The following is a 13,635-nucleotide window of genomic DNA, read 5'->3' on the forward strand; positions in this document are numbered from 1 at the left end:
ATGGTCGGTCTTGGTCCATTTCACATTTAGAGCAGATTTTATAGTTATTTTGGTGTCACAATTGTACCTTACAAATTACGTGATTGACGGAAAACTAAATCACGCATGCTCACGCCAGCAAAAATTTCGTTCACGCACGATCCCGGAAGTTTCCCAAATTATGTGGGAGAAGTCCAAATGAAAATGAAGGAAATGAATTTTTAAGTTAGCACTAGATTCTACTGGATAGTGCGTACGCGAACAGGGCTATAGTCGCCGGTTCTGTGGTTTCCAAGGAAATTATTGCGTAGCGCTACAAAACTCGTCCATGCAAGTTTTTCTACAGAGCTTACAAAAAGCTCACGTCGCTCATAATTTTACGAATTTAAGGTCTTATGAAAATACCGAAAATTCATAAAAGAGAACAACGATGAAAAAGTACTAGATGAAAGAATAAAAAATTAATACCTCCTTTTAATTTGGCTTCATCTAATTTTGGGAACACCATTTTAAGATGACAAAAAGCGTCGCGATTTACATCCTCTTTTTTTACAAATTATAAGAAAACCATACTTAGTGTGACCAACTGTACGTAAATGACACGTACAGTACGTAAGTTTGTAGCCATGTACCGTGTACCGAAGCTAACCACAAAATCACGAAAATGTACGTAAATTGAATCGAAGAAATATTGTTGTACGTAAATTTTATCGATAGGAGCGCCCAACATACATATGTACGTACACGCAAATTTTGACTAATAAACACTTAAAATATTATAATGAATCAGTTGATGGAAAGTGTAAACACCTCATTAAAAAATTGTCAAAATGACGATAAAATCCCCAACACTGGCAACGCTTTGAGGCATAAGTGCGACATAGCGGCCGTTGAGATAAAACAAAAATTAAAAGTGGGCGTATTGAACGCGTATTTTCTTTGATCAATCAGATTTGGAGCGATGAGAAATCACAACTGAAAATCGAGACATTGCGAGATCTTTTGTTTGTTTTTACAACATTAAAATGACTTGTACGGAATTTTTCGAATTCGTAAAGAAGCAGCCTCAAATGCTGAAAGAAATTGCATCAGATGGAAAAGACGCATTCAGGAAAACTACTCAAGATCAATGAATTGATTACATAGGCCGACACTTTTGTAATTTAGCAGCAATTGCATTATTTCAGCTTTGAATGTATGTATGTAGCTAAATATTGCTCAACTCGCAAAAAAAATATGCTGAAGTTTGTACGTCAAAAATGTGTTTGGATATCGACTAATAAACAGCAATAAAATCGTTTTCAAAATTTTTCTTTAAAATTTTGTGTTGCTACAATCTTTTGTGTAGGTAAATGAGTTTTTGGAAAAGTGGTCACACTAACCATACTAGTCTTAAATTGATTGTAAAACTAAATTTAATAACGGGTAAAACGAGAGTTTATTTTCAAGGTATTTTTTGTCCAGGATAAAAGATTTAATTTAATTTAATTTATAACTTCTAACGCTTAGATTTTGTTGCGTTTTCAATTTTCCCCTAATAAACAAAATCGTGGTACAAAGCTCAATAAAAATATTAAAATTAATTTTATTTATTTAATATTAGATTGAAAACATTAGTGCATTAAGATGTAATCTTTACTTGCACAATGATCAAAACATATCACAAAAATAAAATAAAAAGTACAGATAATAATTAAATTACAATATACATAGATTAAGGTAATGAATATGTTGAATTACAAATCATATATTCTAAAATAAAACAAAGATAAGGTTATAACCACTATTCTTGATCACGCTTGGAAGAAACAAAGTGAAATAAGAGTTTTTAAAGTTGCCTATATGCAACGCGTTCTTCGAGGACAGTGAAAGGAAGTTCTAGAGCCTTACAGGATTAATAAAAAACAGCCTTGAAGTGCATAAATAGTTAAATCTCGGAAGAATAAGACCTGACGAACGTGTACTCTTGGAGAACTTAAGTTTATTGTACAGATATTCCGCGCTCTTCGTGAAAAATAATTTTAACATAAAAATACAATTACGTGCGTTCAGGAAATTTTGTAAATCAGAGCCAAGTATAGAATTACGCATAGATGAGAGATGATCGTATTTCTTTAAACCAAATACGTACCTAGAGACAGAATTAATGGCGATATTCAATTTTTGGAGTGAATGAGCGTCTAATTTGCCGTAAACGATTTCAAAGTACGTGATATAAGGAACAATTAAACTTGTAATTAACTTTTTTTTAGTGGCTACCGGTACATAAGGTGAAGTTACTCTAAGACATCGTAGAATATAAAATATTTTACTCACAACTTCATCCATATGATCATCACACGCAAGTCTAAAGTTAATAACGAAACCGAAATTCTAGGCTTTGTCAAATAATTTAAGCTGGTTGACACCAATAAATAAGGTAGGAATATCAGATCCCAACAACTTATCTTTAGCAATAGGTATTATCCAAAATTTTTGAGCATTGAGGTAAAGCAAATTCTCCCTAGACCATGCTAATATTGAGCTTAAGTCTTCATTAAGTTGTTGACAGTTATCCTGAATCAATCCAATTTCATTATAAACAAACAGTAGAACAGGAGTGACCAGCTCTGAAACCACTCTGCAGAGGGTTAAGGAGCTTACTTTTATGAATGAAGTCAGATATTTGTTGCGCTAAAAGCATCTCAAACACCGTAGAAAATCCTGTTAATATACTTATGGGCCTGAAATCACAAATCAGAGAAGCACCAGGCTTTTGACTATTGAAGTGACATTTGCTACCTTACACTTGGATGGAAACCACGAAGTCGTTAAACAGTGATTGAGTATGTGTGTAAAGCTGGCGAGAATGGTAGGCAAAACTAATTTGACAAACTTGTTCGGAAGCTCGTCATTCCCCACAGCATTAGATTTAATACTGCATACACATCTGGCCACTTCCTCCTCGCAAAAGAAACTAAATTGAAATCTCGTGAGAGAGTGTTGGTCAGAAGAAGAAGAAATGGTCTTGGTTACAGACGTGTAATTAGTCAAGGAACTACCTAAAGCAAACAAATTATTGAGTTCATTGGGATCAAGTGAGTAGGGTATTTCTGAGCTTGACCGCACGCCCAGCCTTTTCAAATTTGCCCAGAGCTATTTAGGAGGCAACGATACGTTCAGCTTTGAGCAGAAAAAGTTCTTCTTAGCTAGCCGTACAGAAATAGTAGCCGAATTCCGAGCGCGTATGTAGAGGTTCAAATTGTCTTCTGTTGGCCTCCTTTTCCAGGCGTTGTAGGAAATATTATGCTTTATAATCGCTAATTTAACTTCTTTGTTAAACCAAGTACAGGAGCGTGACTTAGAGATTCACTGGCGAATAAGTACGTACTTATTAAAGAAATATATGTACGATACTTTGTACCAAGAAGTCGAGTTTTTCGTCAGCAGTTACTAGTTGCCAGCAAAAATTCCAATGGAACCGGTTTATATATATTTTATAGTCACGGTAATAAAACTTCTTGTCTTCTTCAACTTTGTTATTTAACTTAAATTCTAACGAACAAAATATCAAATCGTGGTCAGAGATGAAAGATATTTGGTCAAACAAACGCACAGAAGTAGACCTTGGGACTATGAAAATGTCAAGAAGACTAGGACGAACATTGAATGAAAATCTAGATGTGCCAACTGTTTTTTTTTGATGTGTATACATCTTTGGTTTCGGTAGGGGTAAAATTTGCGAAGCTGTAACGCATATCCCAGCACAAAATTTCGAAGGGCTTAGCATGTGTATTTAATAATAATAATAATAATAATATCCCAACGGTTTTTACCCTCCATTCCCGCCCATCCGCACGAGGGGCGCAGTCCGCATGACGTACGGAACCATTATTTTAAATTTTTGTGGCGAGTCACGATAGGCAGGAGTTTGTTAAGTGTCGAGATCTAAAACTGTTCAGCTACAGAACTAAATTCATCAGCTGATTTTATGTATTTATGTCAAAAATTCACTTATTGAGAGAGGAGAGTATCGCTTTCTTAATGCTGAAAAGCGGATCTGATATATCAAACGTGCTGGAATGAGAGTTAAAATCCCGGCATAAGCAACGGAGTGGGTCGTGCAATTCAAAATTGGTTTTACAAGCTTTTACATCAGCCAGAAGAGACGGACTTGAAATTGAGCCTGTCAGTAATTTAGCCATAAAAAATTATACCAAGCATTTCCCTGCGACTGGCAAGTGTAGGAAGGTTAATAAGTTTTAAGCGACTCGTATAAGGTAGAAGACTATATTGAGAATCCCATCGGATATTTCTTAAAGCAAAAAGTAGGAATTGTTTTTGAATTGATTCTATCTTGTCTGAGTAAATTTGATACCTTGGATTCCAAACCACGGAGCCGTATTCCAGAATTAGCCTAACTAATGTTGTAAACAGGGTTTTAATGATATAAGGGTCACTAAATTCTTTTGACCATCGTTTCACAAATGCAAGTACACCTTTAGCCTTGTTGACTGTCACATTAATGTGAAGATTAAAATTAAGCTTAGGATCCATTGTGATACCAAGGTCCACAAAATTGTATACCTGTTCCAGGTTATGGTTACCTATTATATAAGAAACTGGCAGAACAGCTCTTCGCGAGAAACACATTACTTTACATTTCTTAAGATTTAGAGGCATAAGATTTACTTTACACCAGTAAGCCATGCTGTTTAAGTCTGATTGTAGCAAAGACCTTTCTTTAATTGAAACGTACGATTTATAAAGTTTTACATCATCTGCATACATTAAAATTTTGGAGAATTTTATATCTGTAGAAATATCGTTTATAAAAAGCAAGAACAGAATCGGGCCTAGGTGGCTACCCTGAGGGACTCCTGAAGTAACATCAATGACGTCAGAGATAGTATTTTTAAACAATACCCTTTGTGATCTATCATAGAGGTATGAAGAGATCCAACGTAGAAAATTAGGTGGAAGACCAAGAAGATTCAGTTTATAGATGAGCAACGAGTGGCACACTTTGTCAAATGTTTTACTGAAATCAGTATATATAACATCAACAGTTTTGCTCTCACTAAATGCTTTTGAGATATAGGATGTTAATTCAAGTAAATTTGTAGAAGTTCATTTGCCCTTGCAAAATCCATGTTGACTGTATGAAATGCTTGAAGTGATAGAATGCGTCAACCGATTTGTTATAATTGCTTCAAATAATTTAGGAATTGCAGAAAGCTTAGCTATGCCCCGGTAGTTCTCCACTGACGACCTGCTACCGCTTTTATGTAAGGGGGTTATGAACGATTCCTTCCATACAGTTGGAAAAACGCCCTCTTTAAGAGACAAATTAAATAAGGCTGTTAACGGCTCATAGAGATAATCAGCACAATTTCTAAGAAAACAAGTGGAGATCTGGTCAGGACCATAACTAAAAGACAGCTTTAAGGACTTCAGGTAAACTAAAACATCATCGGGAGATATTATAGGGTTATGTATTGAGTTAATTGGGCTTAGTTTAAAAGGATAGTCAAAGTATGCTTGGGAGTTATTGGAATAATTGGATTTAAAAAACTGAGCGAACATGTTAGAAATTGTTTGATTATCACCAGAGACGGTATTTTGATACTTCATGGCGGAAGGAAACCCACGTACATTTCGCTTGGAGTTTACGAAATCATAAAATGATTTGGGGTTATATATTACACGTCGTTTGATTTTACACAAGTAATCTTTATAACACTTTTTGTTTAATTCAAAGAACTTGTGACGCAAAAGTGAGTATTTTACATAGTATGAGTGTAAGCCGGTTTTTTTTGTGTAATCTAAAATAACGTAACTTTCTGTTTTTCAAGTTTCTCAGTTCTTTAGTGAACCATAACTGTGTTTGTTTTTCAGGAACACACATGCGTTTAGGCACATACTTTTCAAATAATCTATGTACAGTACAATTAAAATGTGCAACGCTTTGCTCAACTTTTTCTTTGTATATAGGCCACGACAATTTAGACAATTCTTTATTCAGTTTTTTAAAGTTGGCTTTCGAAAAATCAAAGCGAATATTTGGTTCGTATGTTTGGACATCGCAATTTTGACCATCGTTTATAATTTCGTAAGATATCTCAATAGCAGGGTGGTAGACATCATCGGGCAAAACTAGTGGGTCACATTTATTTACAGCCGACTTAGATGCATCATCAACATAAACAAGATCTAATACTTTGCCAAACTTATTGCGAAGTACATTAACTTGATTCAGGCAGAGTTCAGCCATCTCCTCTAAAAATACGTTGTTGCACGCGCTAGACGAGAAAGGTACAATATCATTGTCAATGATGTTCCATGATACATGTGGTAAATTAAAGTCACCCAACACAATCAATGAATCAGAGGGTTTAATCATTGAATTAATTGATTTCAGTAAAGATACATGTTGTGAATACACTGATATGTCAGATCGGCGAGGAATATAGCATAGAGCTAAGTAAGTAAACTCCCTTCCAACCTGAACACGAATGCATTTGAATTCTGCAGATTCAATGTGTGGAAGACTAACTTCTTCAGATGGTATTGAAGAGTCTACGGCAAAGAGTACGCCACCGCCGACTCTGTCCTCCCGATCTTTTCTGTAGATATGATAATAATTTGAAAGAATCTCTGAATTAAGTGTGAGGTTTGAGCCAAGTTTCAGTCAAAGAAATTATATTATAATTGCATTCAAGGCCATTAAGATATAAATTCGTTAATTTAGTATTTATGCCTCTTACGTTTTGATAATAAATACTTAAAGCAGATTTAGTAATCAGTTTTTTGGTTTTGTATTCTGACGGGGAATATTTGCTAAATTATTATTTTTGTTGGGCCTATACTCAAATTCACGAACGAAAGCTCCGGAGGGCCAAAAAGAACTACTAAGCAGCATGTCAAAATTTTCTAAATTTACGTCTATTTTAAATGAAGAAATATTTCTTTCATATTTAAAATTAAATTTTCTGATACTTAAGTTGACAGTTTTAACTTTGGACGAGATGTAAAACTTTATATCGTCCTCGGAAGTATCCCTCGAAAATCTAGATACAAATATAGACTTCTTTGGGGGAACCACAACCAGTCTCCTAGTATTAGACTCGATTACCGGCGGACGGGGTTGAGTAACTGAGTTACTAATTGGGGGTAGAGTAAGCGTTGGAAGATTAGATGGCTGTGCCACAACTTCAACGGAGGAAGGGGAAGATACTGCAGGGTCGTTATTATTAGAAGCAGACTTTGATATATGTTCTTTTGAGGAAGATAACTCCGTTGTCTGTGGACATGGAGAAGAAAGATTAATTAAGTCATTCGGAAGATTGTTCTGACGTGGGACGGTCCTTTCATTAGGCGGACTATGAAGACGCTTACGTTTTGACACATGAATGTCCTTCATAGATTGTACGATATCTAAGTATTTAAAAGATTTAAATACATTTTCATAATGTATAAATATTTCGGTCAGTACCGACAACTCTCTCCCTACCTCAGAAAACCCATTTCTGGTTTGCCTAAACAACTTAAAGAGATCAACTTCGGTTGACCTGCACTTTAAGCAAGACCAGCGAAGACCTTTGCCATCATTAATAGCGTCCAGAATTCTTCCATAAAACTTTTATTTCATTGAAAATGAACTTATGTATGTACAAAATAATTTATTTTACTGCAGATTTGTTGGACTGAATATTTTATATCCTTTTAAGAATATTTACTTAAGATTTGCATTTAAAAATTTTAAATATTCTCCATGAAAAGAGAATTATATAAAGAAATTTTGAAAATTTTCAGATACAATTACAATATAAAATACAAATGACCCGTTTTAATAAACCTTCCCGGGTTTTCTGCCTTCAGTAGATCAAGAAATCAAAAACCTACCCTTTGCTGCAACAACAGCGCACAAGCGGCACAATATCTCAGGTATAAAACAAGATATCTCGTTGAGTTAAACAGCATTAACAAGGGGAAAAATTTTGCTTTCAAATGATTTATTCAATTTTGTAAAAAAGAAACTATTCCTGATGAAAATACATGATGAATATTGCAAAAAATCGAATTTTTTCGTATGCTTAGGCTCAAATATCTCGAAAACCTAAGCCAATCGAGCTAAACTGATTTTGGATTCAGATTCAGTGCAACGAAAACCTTTAGAAAGTTATAAGCTAATCACAGTTGTGATAGTCATTATATTAAAAAAACGAGAAGTAGATGTGCGATAAGGTTTTTGTTTTTTAATTAAGAACTTTTTTTATCAGTATGAGTTGATTTGAATTTTGATGAAATTAAAAACGTGCACTATGCGAGACTATCTCTTCACTTAGAAACGGCAGCATGGATTTAGATGAAATAGGGAACTTGGATCGCTTATAACCTTAACCCTCTAGTGGGCCAATTTTTGTATGAGTTGAAAAATTCACGAATGGGTGATTTTAGCACGAGAAATCCAAAAATTATGTCCATTTCGATCTGTGACAGTAACTTTTTCCTACAGGGGAGAAAAACCAAGACCGTCTGGAGACGGGCTCGCCGATATACTTTGACGTATTTTCAGCTTTCTCTTACGCAATGTTGACCTACGAACCGGCAATCCCGTCTGCAGACGGTCAAAAATGCAAACTGGGTTTTTATATGTCGGCAAGCCGGTCTGTAGACGGTCTGTGTTCGAAAGCAATTTTCTCCATTTCGAATGGTGACATAATTATATAACTTATATCAAAATACTGTGCTTTTAACTACGAAACCCACTGAATTTTTTTGTATCAAAAAATGTTTCAAAAGAAAAAATTTCTTTAATTACGAAATTACTTAATAGCAAGAAATAATTAATTTTAACCGAGTCTTTCACAATTTATGATTCAACTGCCGATTAAAATACAACGGATTGACATAACGGATTAAAATTTACATCGTCGTAAAGGTACGCTTTTTTTCTATAGATCGTGCTGTTCGAATATAAAAAAAAATTATTATAGGTGCACTAAATACGTGTTTAGTTAACGACCGTCTGGAGGCGGTTCAGCCTACTAGAGGGTTAACTAATATTTGGAATATTCATAAGGTTTTTGAGATTCAATATTGGGCGTTTTAACGCCATGCTGGTGCACTAATAGTTTCCACCCCTATTCTGCAACTCTTTCGTATTCGGATGATGCAATCCTAATCGTATTTTCGATCTTTCGAAATTCGTAACAATGGCATGCATAAAAACGAACGTCATTTTGTATGAAAACAATTCTGTGCTGGAGGCGAGATAAAAGATGTAAATCGATGTGTGTTTGCAGGAAATATTAGTGGTGTTCATTTAAACAGATAAGTTGCCTTCGCATACACGTATATTTTTATCCACTGCTTTATATAAACGAAAGAAAAGAATATTTGTTGCCCCTTATCGAGAAACTTGGGTGCGGTTTAGGTATTTGTATAATGATTTTCAGGTGTTGTGTCCAAACGCATAACCCGAATCCAAAAAACTTTAACATCCACGTGTAATCAAAGGAGTAAACTTTTATCTAAAGCAAATCTTTCAAATTTCCGGCCATTAGTTTATTAATAAATTCGGTTTGGACTATGCACTTTTTTGTAAATTTCGATGTGGGTTCTGCGCAAAAATATTGTGGATGGCGTAGCCGGAGTTATGTGCTTCAATGTTGTATACCTTTGGCATGCGGAAGCCCCTCTTCTCCGCCAACACAGAAAGTAGAATTCTACTAAGTAAGGGTTATAATCTCTAAGCGCGGTCGAAGACAGAAGCAAGCGCAACAGGTGGTGGACCTAACAAAGTGCATGTTTTCCATGGCGTGGAAGAAGTGATTATTGCATTAACTGGATTGCGAACCAGTTCTTCAGGCATAGGAGGAGTTCTGGCTTGTGGTTCAACAATTCAACCAGAACCTGACATAGATGCGCCCATGGTTACTATGCCTAACAGCTCCGCATATCTTTGTGAATCATTCCCATAGCGCGCTCTTACTCCGCTGCTATAATTGCAAATCCTTCGTTTTCTTTAAACCATAGGGCTATTCGCGATCCGGTGCAAATGGCCTAGCATCATTGCATTGCAAATTTGTATTGCAAATTATTTACAATACACAAACAAAATACACGCATTTGCATTTGTCATGGCTTGGCAAATTTGCAATACCGAAAATCCATAGCATAAATATGCTATGCATTGCATTCATAAACAAAACCAAAGCTGATGCACAAAAAGTGTTTTGCAAAAGCTTTACCATGACAGTTTAATAAAGGTCGCTCACAATCCATGGCATATTTCTGCAATTGCATAAATTTGTCAGCTCTTATGCACCGAATCGCGAATAGCCCTCATGTAAAATCACACAATTTTACCATTAATAAGCATTTGAGTGGTCCACTTGCAATCAGCGTTATGTGATTTTATAATAGTAAGCCATAATAAAATATAAAAAAAATTCTACAACAACAAGTAACATCCAAATTGTATATTTCTTTTTATTATCTGAAAATTTGGATAAATAAAAGCCAAATAACATTAAAAAACAAAATCGCAGTGTGGTAGTTTTTGCAAATTTAATATATAGAAATTAAATAGAGCGAGTTTTGAAACAGTAAGTTCAATATAGCCTGCTTTTGTAAGCTTTTCGCGTTCTCTCTTCCATGAAAATTGGTCTGCTTCATTTTTAAGACGTCTTCCACTAGGCACCGAAACTACCACATTTTCTTGCAGTTTTCTAAGTTCATCAGAAGATGGAGACTATTGAACTTGTATAAATACGTACAATAAATATTATAGCGACTTCTGAAAGTGTATATATACATACAGTAATTATTATAGCGACTTTTGCTAGAGTAGCTAACATTTGATGCTATTTTTTCAGAATATATAAGGATCTTGCACTATATTGTTAGTGTACATGAAACTACTTTAAATGATGGTACGTTAACCATCAAAAACTAAAAATCGAAAAAAATTACATAGCGCACTCTGCAAGTGGACTACTCATTTGATGAATGTTTTTTTAATTCCTTTCCACTTTGTTTTCCTTCATTCAGCTGTCTTCGAAAAACAACTGATAGCTGGCAATGCTGCACATGTTTCCGCAAGGGTTGCAGCATGTGGATTTTTCGTTTTTCGTAACGTAGCAACGAATTACGAATTACGAAAATTCGGGTTCTAGAATAAGGGGTTTCATATCGTAGGTGATACTGCAAAACTTTCTATGTCTATAACAGGCTAACCTAATATTCACGCACGCCGCAAATTTACTGTCAAAAATTTCTCATGCACATCCAACTTGTATGGGACCAACCGAAATTGAACGGCGTGCGTATGAAGCTAACTCAGTTTCCAATATTTGTTCTGCGTGACATTTTGATTTGACATTTCGCTCAATGAAATCAAATGCAAACGCAAGCAAGCCAATTTCGGGTGACGCAAAAGAAAAAATTCTACCGCGTGCGTACCAAAACGCAAGCCGCGAATATTAGGTTAGCCTGTAAGTAACTTTAACACTTATATGGTCTCTTACTTGTACCGGAATGCATCTGCAAATCGTTACACCCTAATAAACGAATGATACAACTGTCTACCTTTGGCTGATGAACTATTGCCAGAAGCGATCAGATACAGATAACAGATCAATTAAGCACCAGAGGTAATAAGTGGCATAGAACGTTTTGCAGTATCACCGACGAACTACTGAAGCGATATATCCTAGCTTTAAATGCAGTGGAGGTAGGACAACATTTTCAGCTTTAACCAATGTGAAGTAAAAAAAAAAGTTGTCAAGCAAACATTTTTGAGTTGTGTAGCCAAAAATAAAAAAATTTTTTTAATTTTGTTTTCATAAAAAGTTGAATAACTCAGTAAAATTTTATCAGATTTTTGAAGATAAACACTCATTTTACTCATTATTAAATTTAGTTTTCAATCAATTTAGGACTATTATAGTTTTCTTATAAAACAGTGCGTAAAAATCTCGCCGAAATTGAAAAAAGTAAAAAAAAATGTGTTTGCTGGGTAAATACACACAGATTTCTTAAGGTTTCTTCATTCACATATACAACTTTCGAAAGGCCCAAGTTTAACCCCGGCAATAAAATGAAACTCGGTTCATAATCAACTAATTTACAGGCTTATAAGTGCGCAAAAGTACGACAAACCGTGTTTTTAACGGTAAATCAAGATTTTGAGGGTGTTTGGCAAATTTCATATTTCGATTCTTGTTTTACTCAAGAAGACCTAACAGAAAATACACATAACTTCCCAGGTATTTTTTAGCGTCGCACAGTGTTATTTTTCACATTTGTATAAAAACGTGGGGTGAAACCTGCGGGTATAAGCTAGTAATAATAATAATGCATAGTAATAAACAAATATCGTTTTCTCTTTCTAGAAATTCCTTGTTCATGCAAAGAGACTGAAAGCTGATGGAAGATTTACTTGACTCATGTTTTACCTAGTAATGCATTTGCTGCAACAACTTCCTCCTCTCATGCAGGTATCTGTGATTAGTGAATTGGCTGAAAGAAGTACCACCACGTTCGCCAACAGTACTGATACAAATTTGGATGTTAGAGATGACATTGCTGTACATAAAAATATTATGTCTTCAACTGCTTACGGCGTTCAATTTATATATACTATACTTAGCACTGTCAAGTATCACCATAGAGCAAACGGTAATGACATTCCGCTCACAATGGCTTGAGTTACCATTTAAAGTTAAAAACATTCAAGTGAGTCGTTACCTGCACCGCAAGTCCAGTGCACAAGAATATGCATTCAGTAATCACAAAATATCTGTTTCGCACCTCCTCCTAATTTACTATCTAAGCAACTGCATTTGCGCTGCAACATTGCCACCTGTAATCCGTTTAGGTAAGCTACTCACGGCCGATTTAATAACCATTAATAAAATACTTGCAATGTTTTTTTTAAGGCCATGCCAGTTAAAAATTTTGTTTCAGGTTGCGTTATGCGAAATGGCCAACTCCCATACACTCCTCTCCAAGCTTCGTGTTGAACCAAAACTATTAGCAACATTTCGGATAGCTATGAAACTGAATGTCCAAAATTCATAGCTTTATGCGTAAACTAGCATTGCGAAAGTTTTGTTAAAACTACGTTTGCCAGACGGTCTGATTTTATCAGTACAGTACTGATTTTTCAACTCTTGTACTGATTTTATTCATTTCTTCAATCAGTACGCCAATGTCCTGATTTTTCAAAATTTGTACTGATTTGTACTGAATTTTCAATTCAAACAAAATACTTTAGGATTTTCTTAAGCTTAAATTATTTAAAAAGAAGGCTGACGTTATTTTGTCGAATGTTGTTAGTTATATCGAAAAGAATTTTCATTTTAATAATGACAAATTTAAATATTCGAATTTCTTTTGCCTGTAGCTTACAATTATTTTTTCCCAATTTATTGACATTGTAAAAGACTTTTGCATACAAGACATAGAGTTAGATACTCTTTTTAGCGAATTAATTTTGCGTAGTTGGGTATCAAATTAAAGAGTGTTAAGAAGGCTTACAGCCGAAAATATGTATCATTAGGGTTGCCACCTGTTTCAAAGTTTAACTAAATTACACTGATGAAATAAATGAAATATTACACTATTGGTATCAAATTAAAGAGGGTTAAGAAAGATAACTGTCAGAAG

At 34.8% G+C, this 13,635-nt stretch overlaps 1 protein-coding gene across 1 annotated transcript in view; it reads left to right on the forward strand.

Moving 5' to 3' along the window:
• Positions 1 to 12,844, forward strand: part of LOC118745554 (glutamate receptor ionotropic, kainate 1-like) — a gene marked incomplete at its 3' end in the record, with an annotated part of 65,524 nt that extends 52,680 nt beyond the window's left edge. The window contains 1 exon segment of the mRNA XM_036479025.1: positions 12,360 to 12,844. Within this exon segment, the coding sequence (XP_036334918.1) occupies positions 12,535 to 12,844 (310 nt within the window).
• Between the last annotated feature and the right edge of the window lie 791 nt (positions 12,845 to 13,635).

This window comes from Rhagoletis pomonella, unplaced genomic scaffold (genome assembly GCF_013731165.1).
Source record: "Rhagoletis pomonella isolate Grant_MI unplaced genomic scaffold, Rhpom_1.0 Rhpom_scaffold_00009, whole genome shotgun sequence".
NCBI lineage: Eukaryota > Metazoa > Arthropoda > Insecta > Diptera > Tephritidae > Rhagoletis > Rhagoletis pomonella.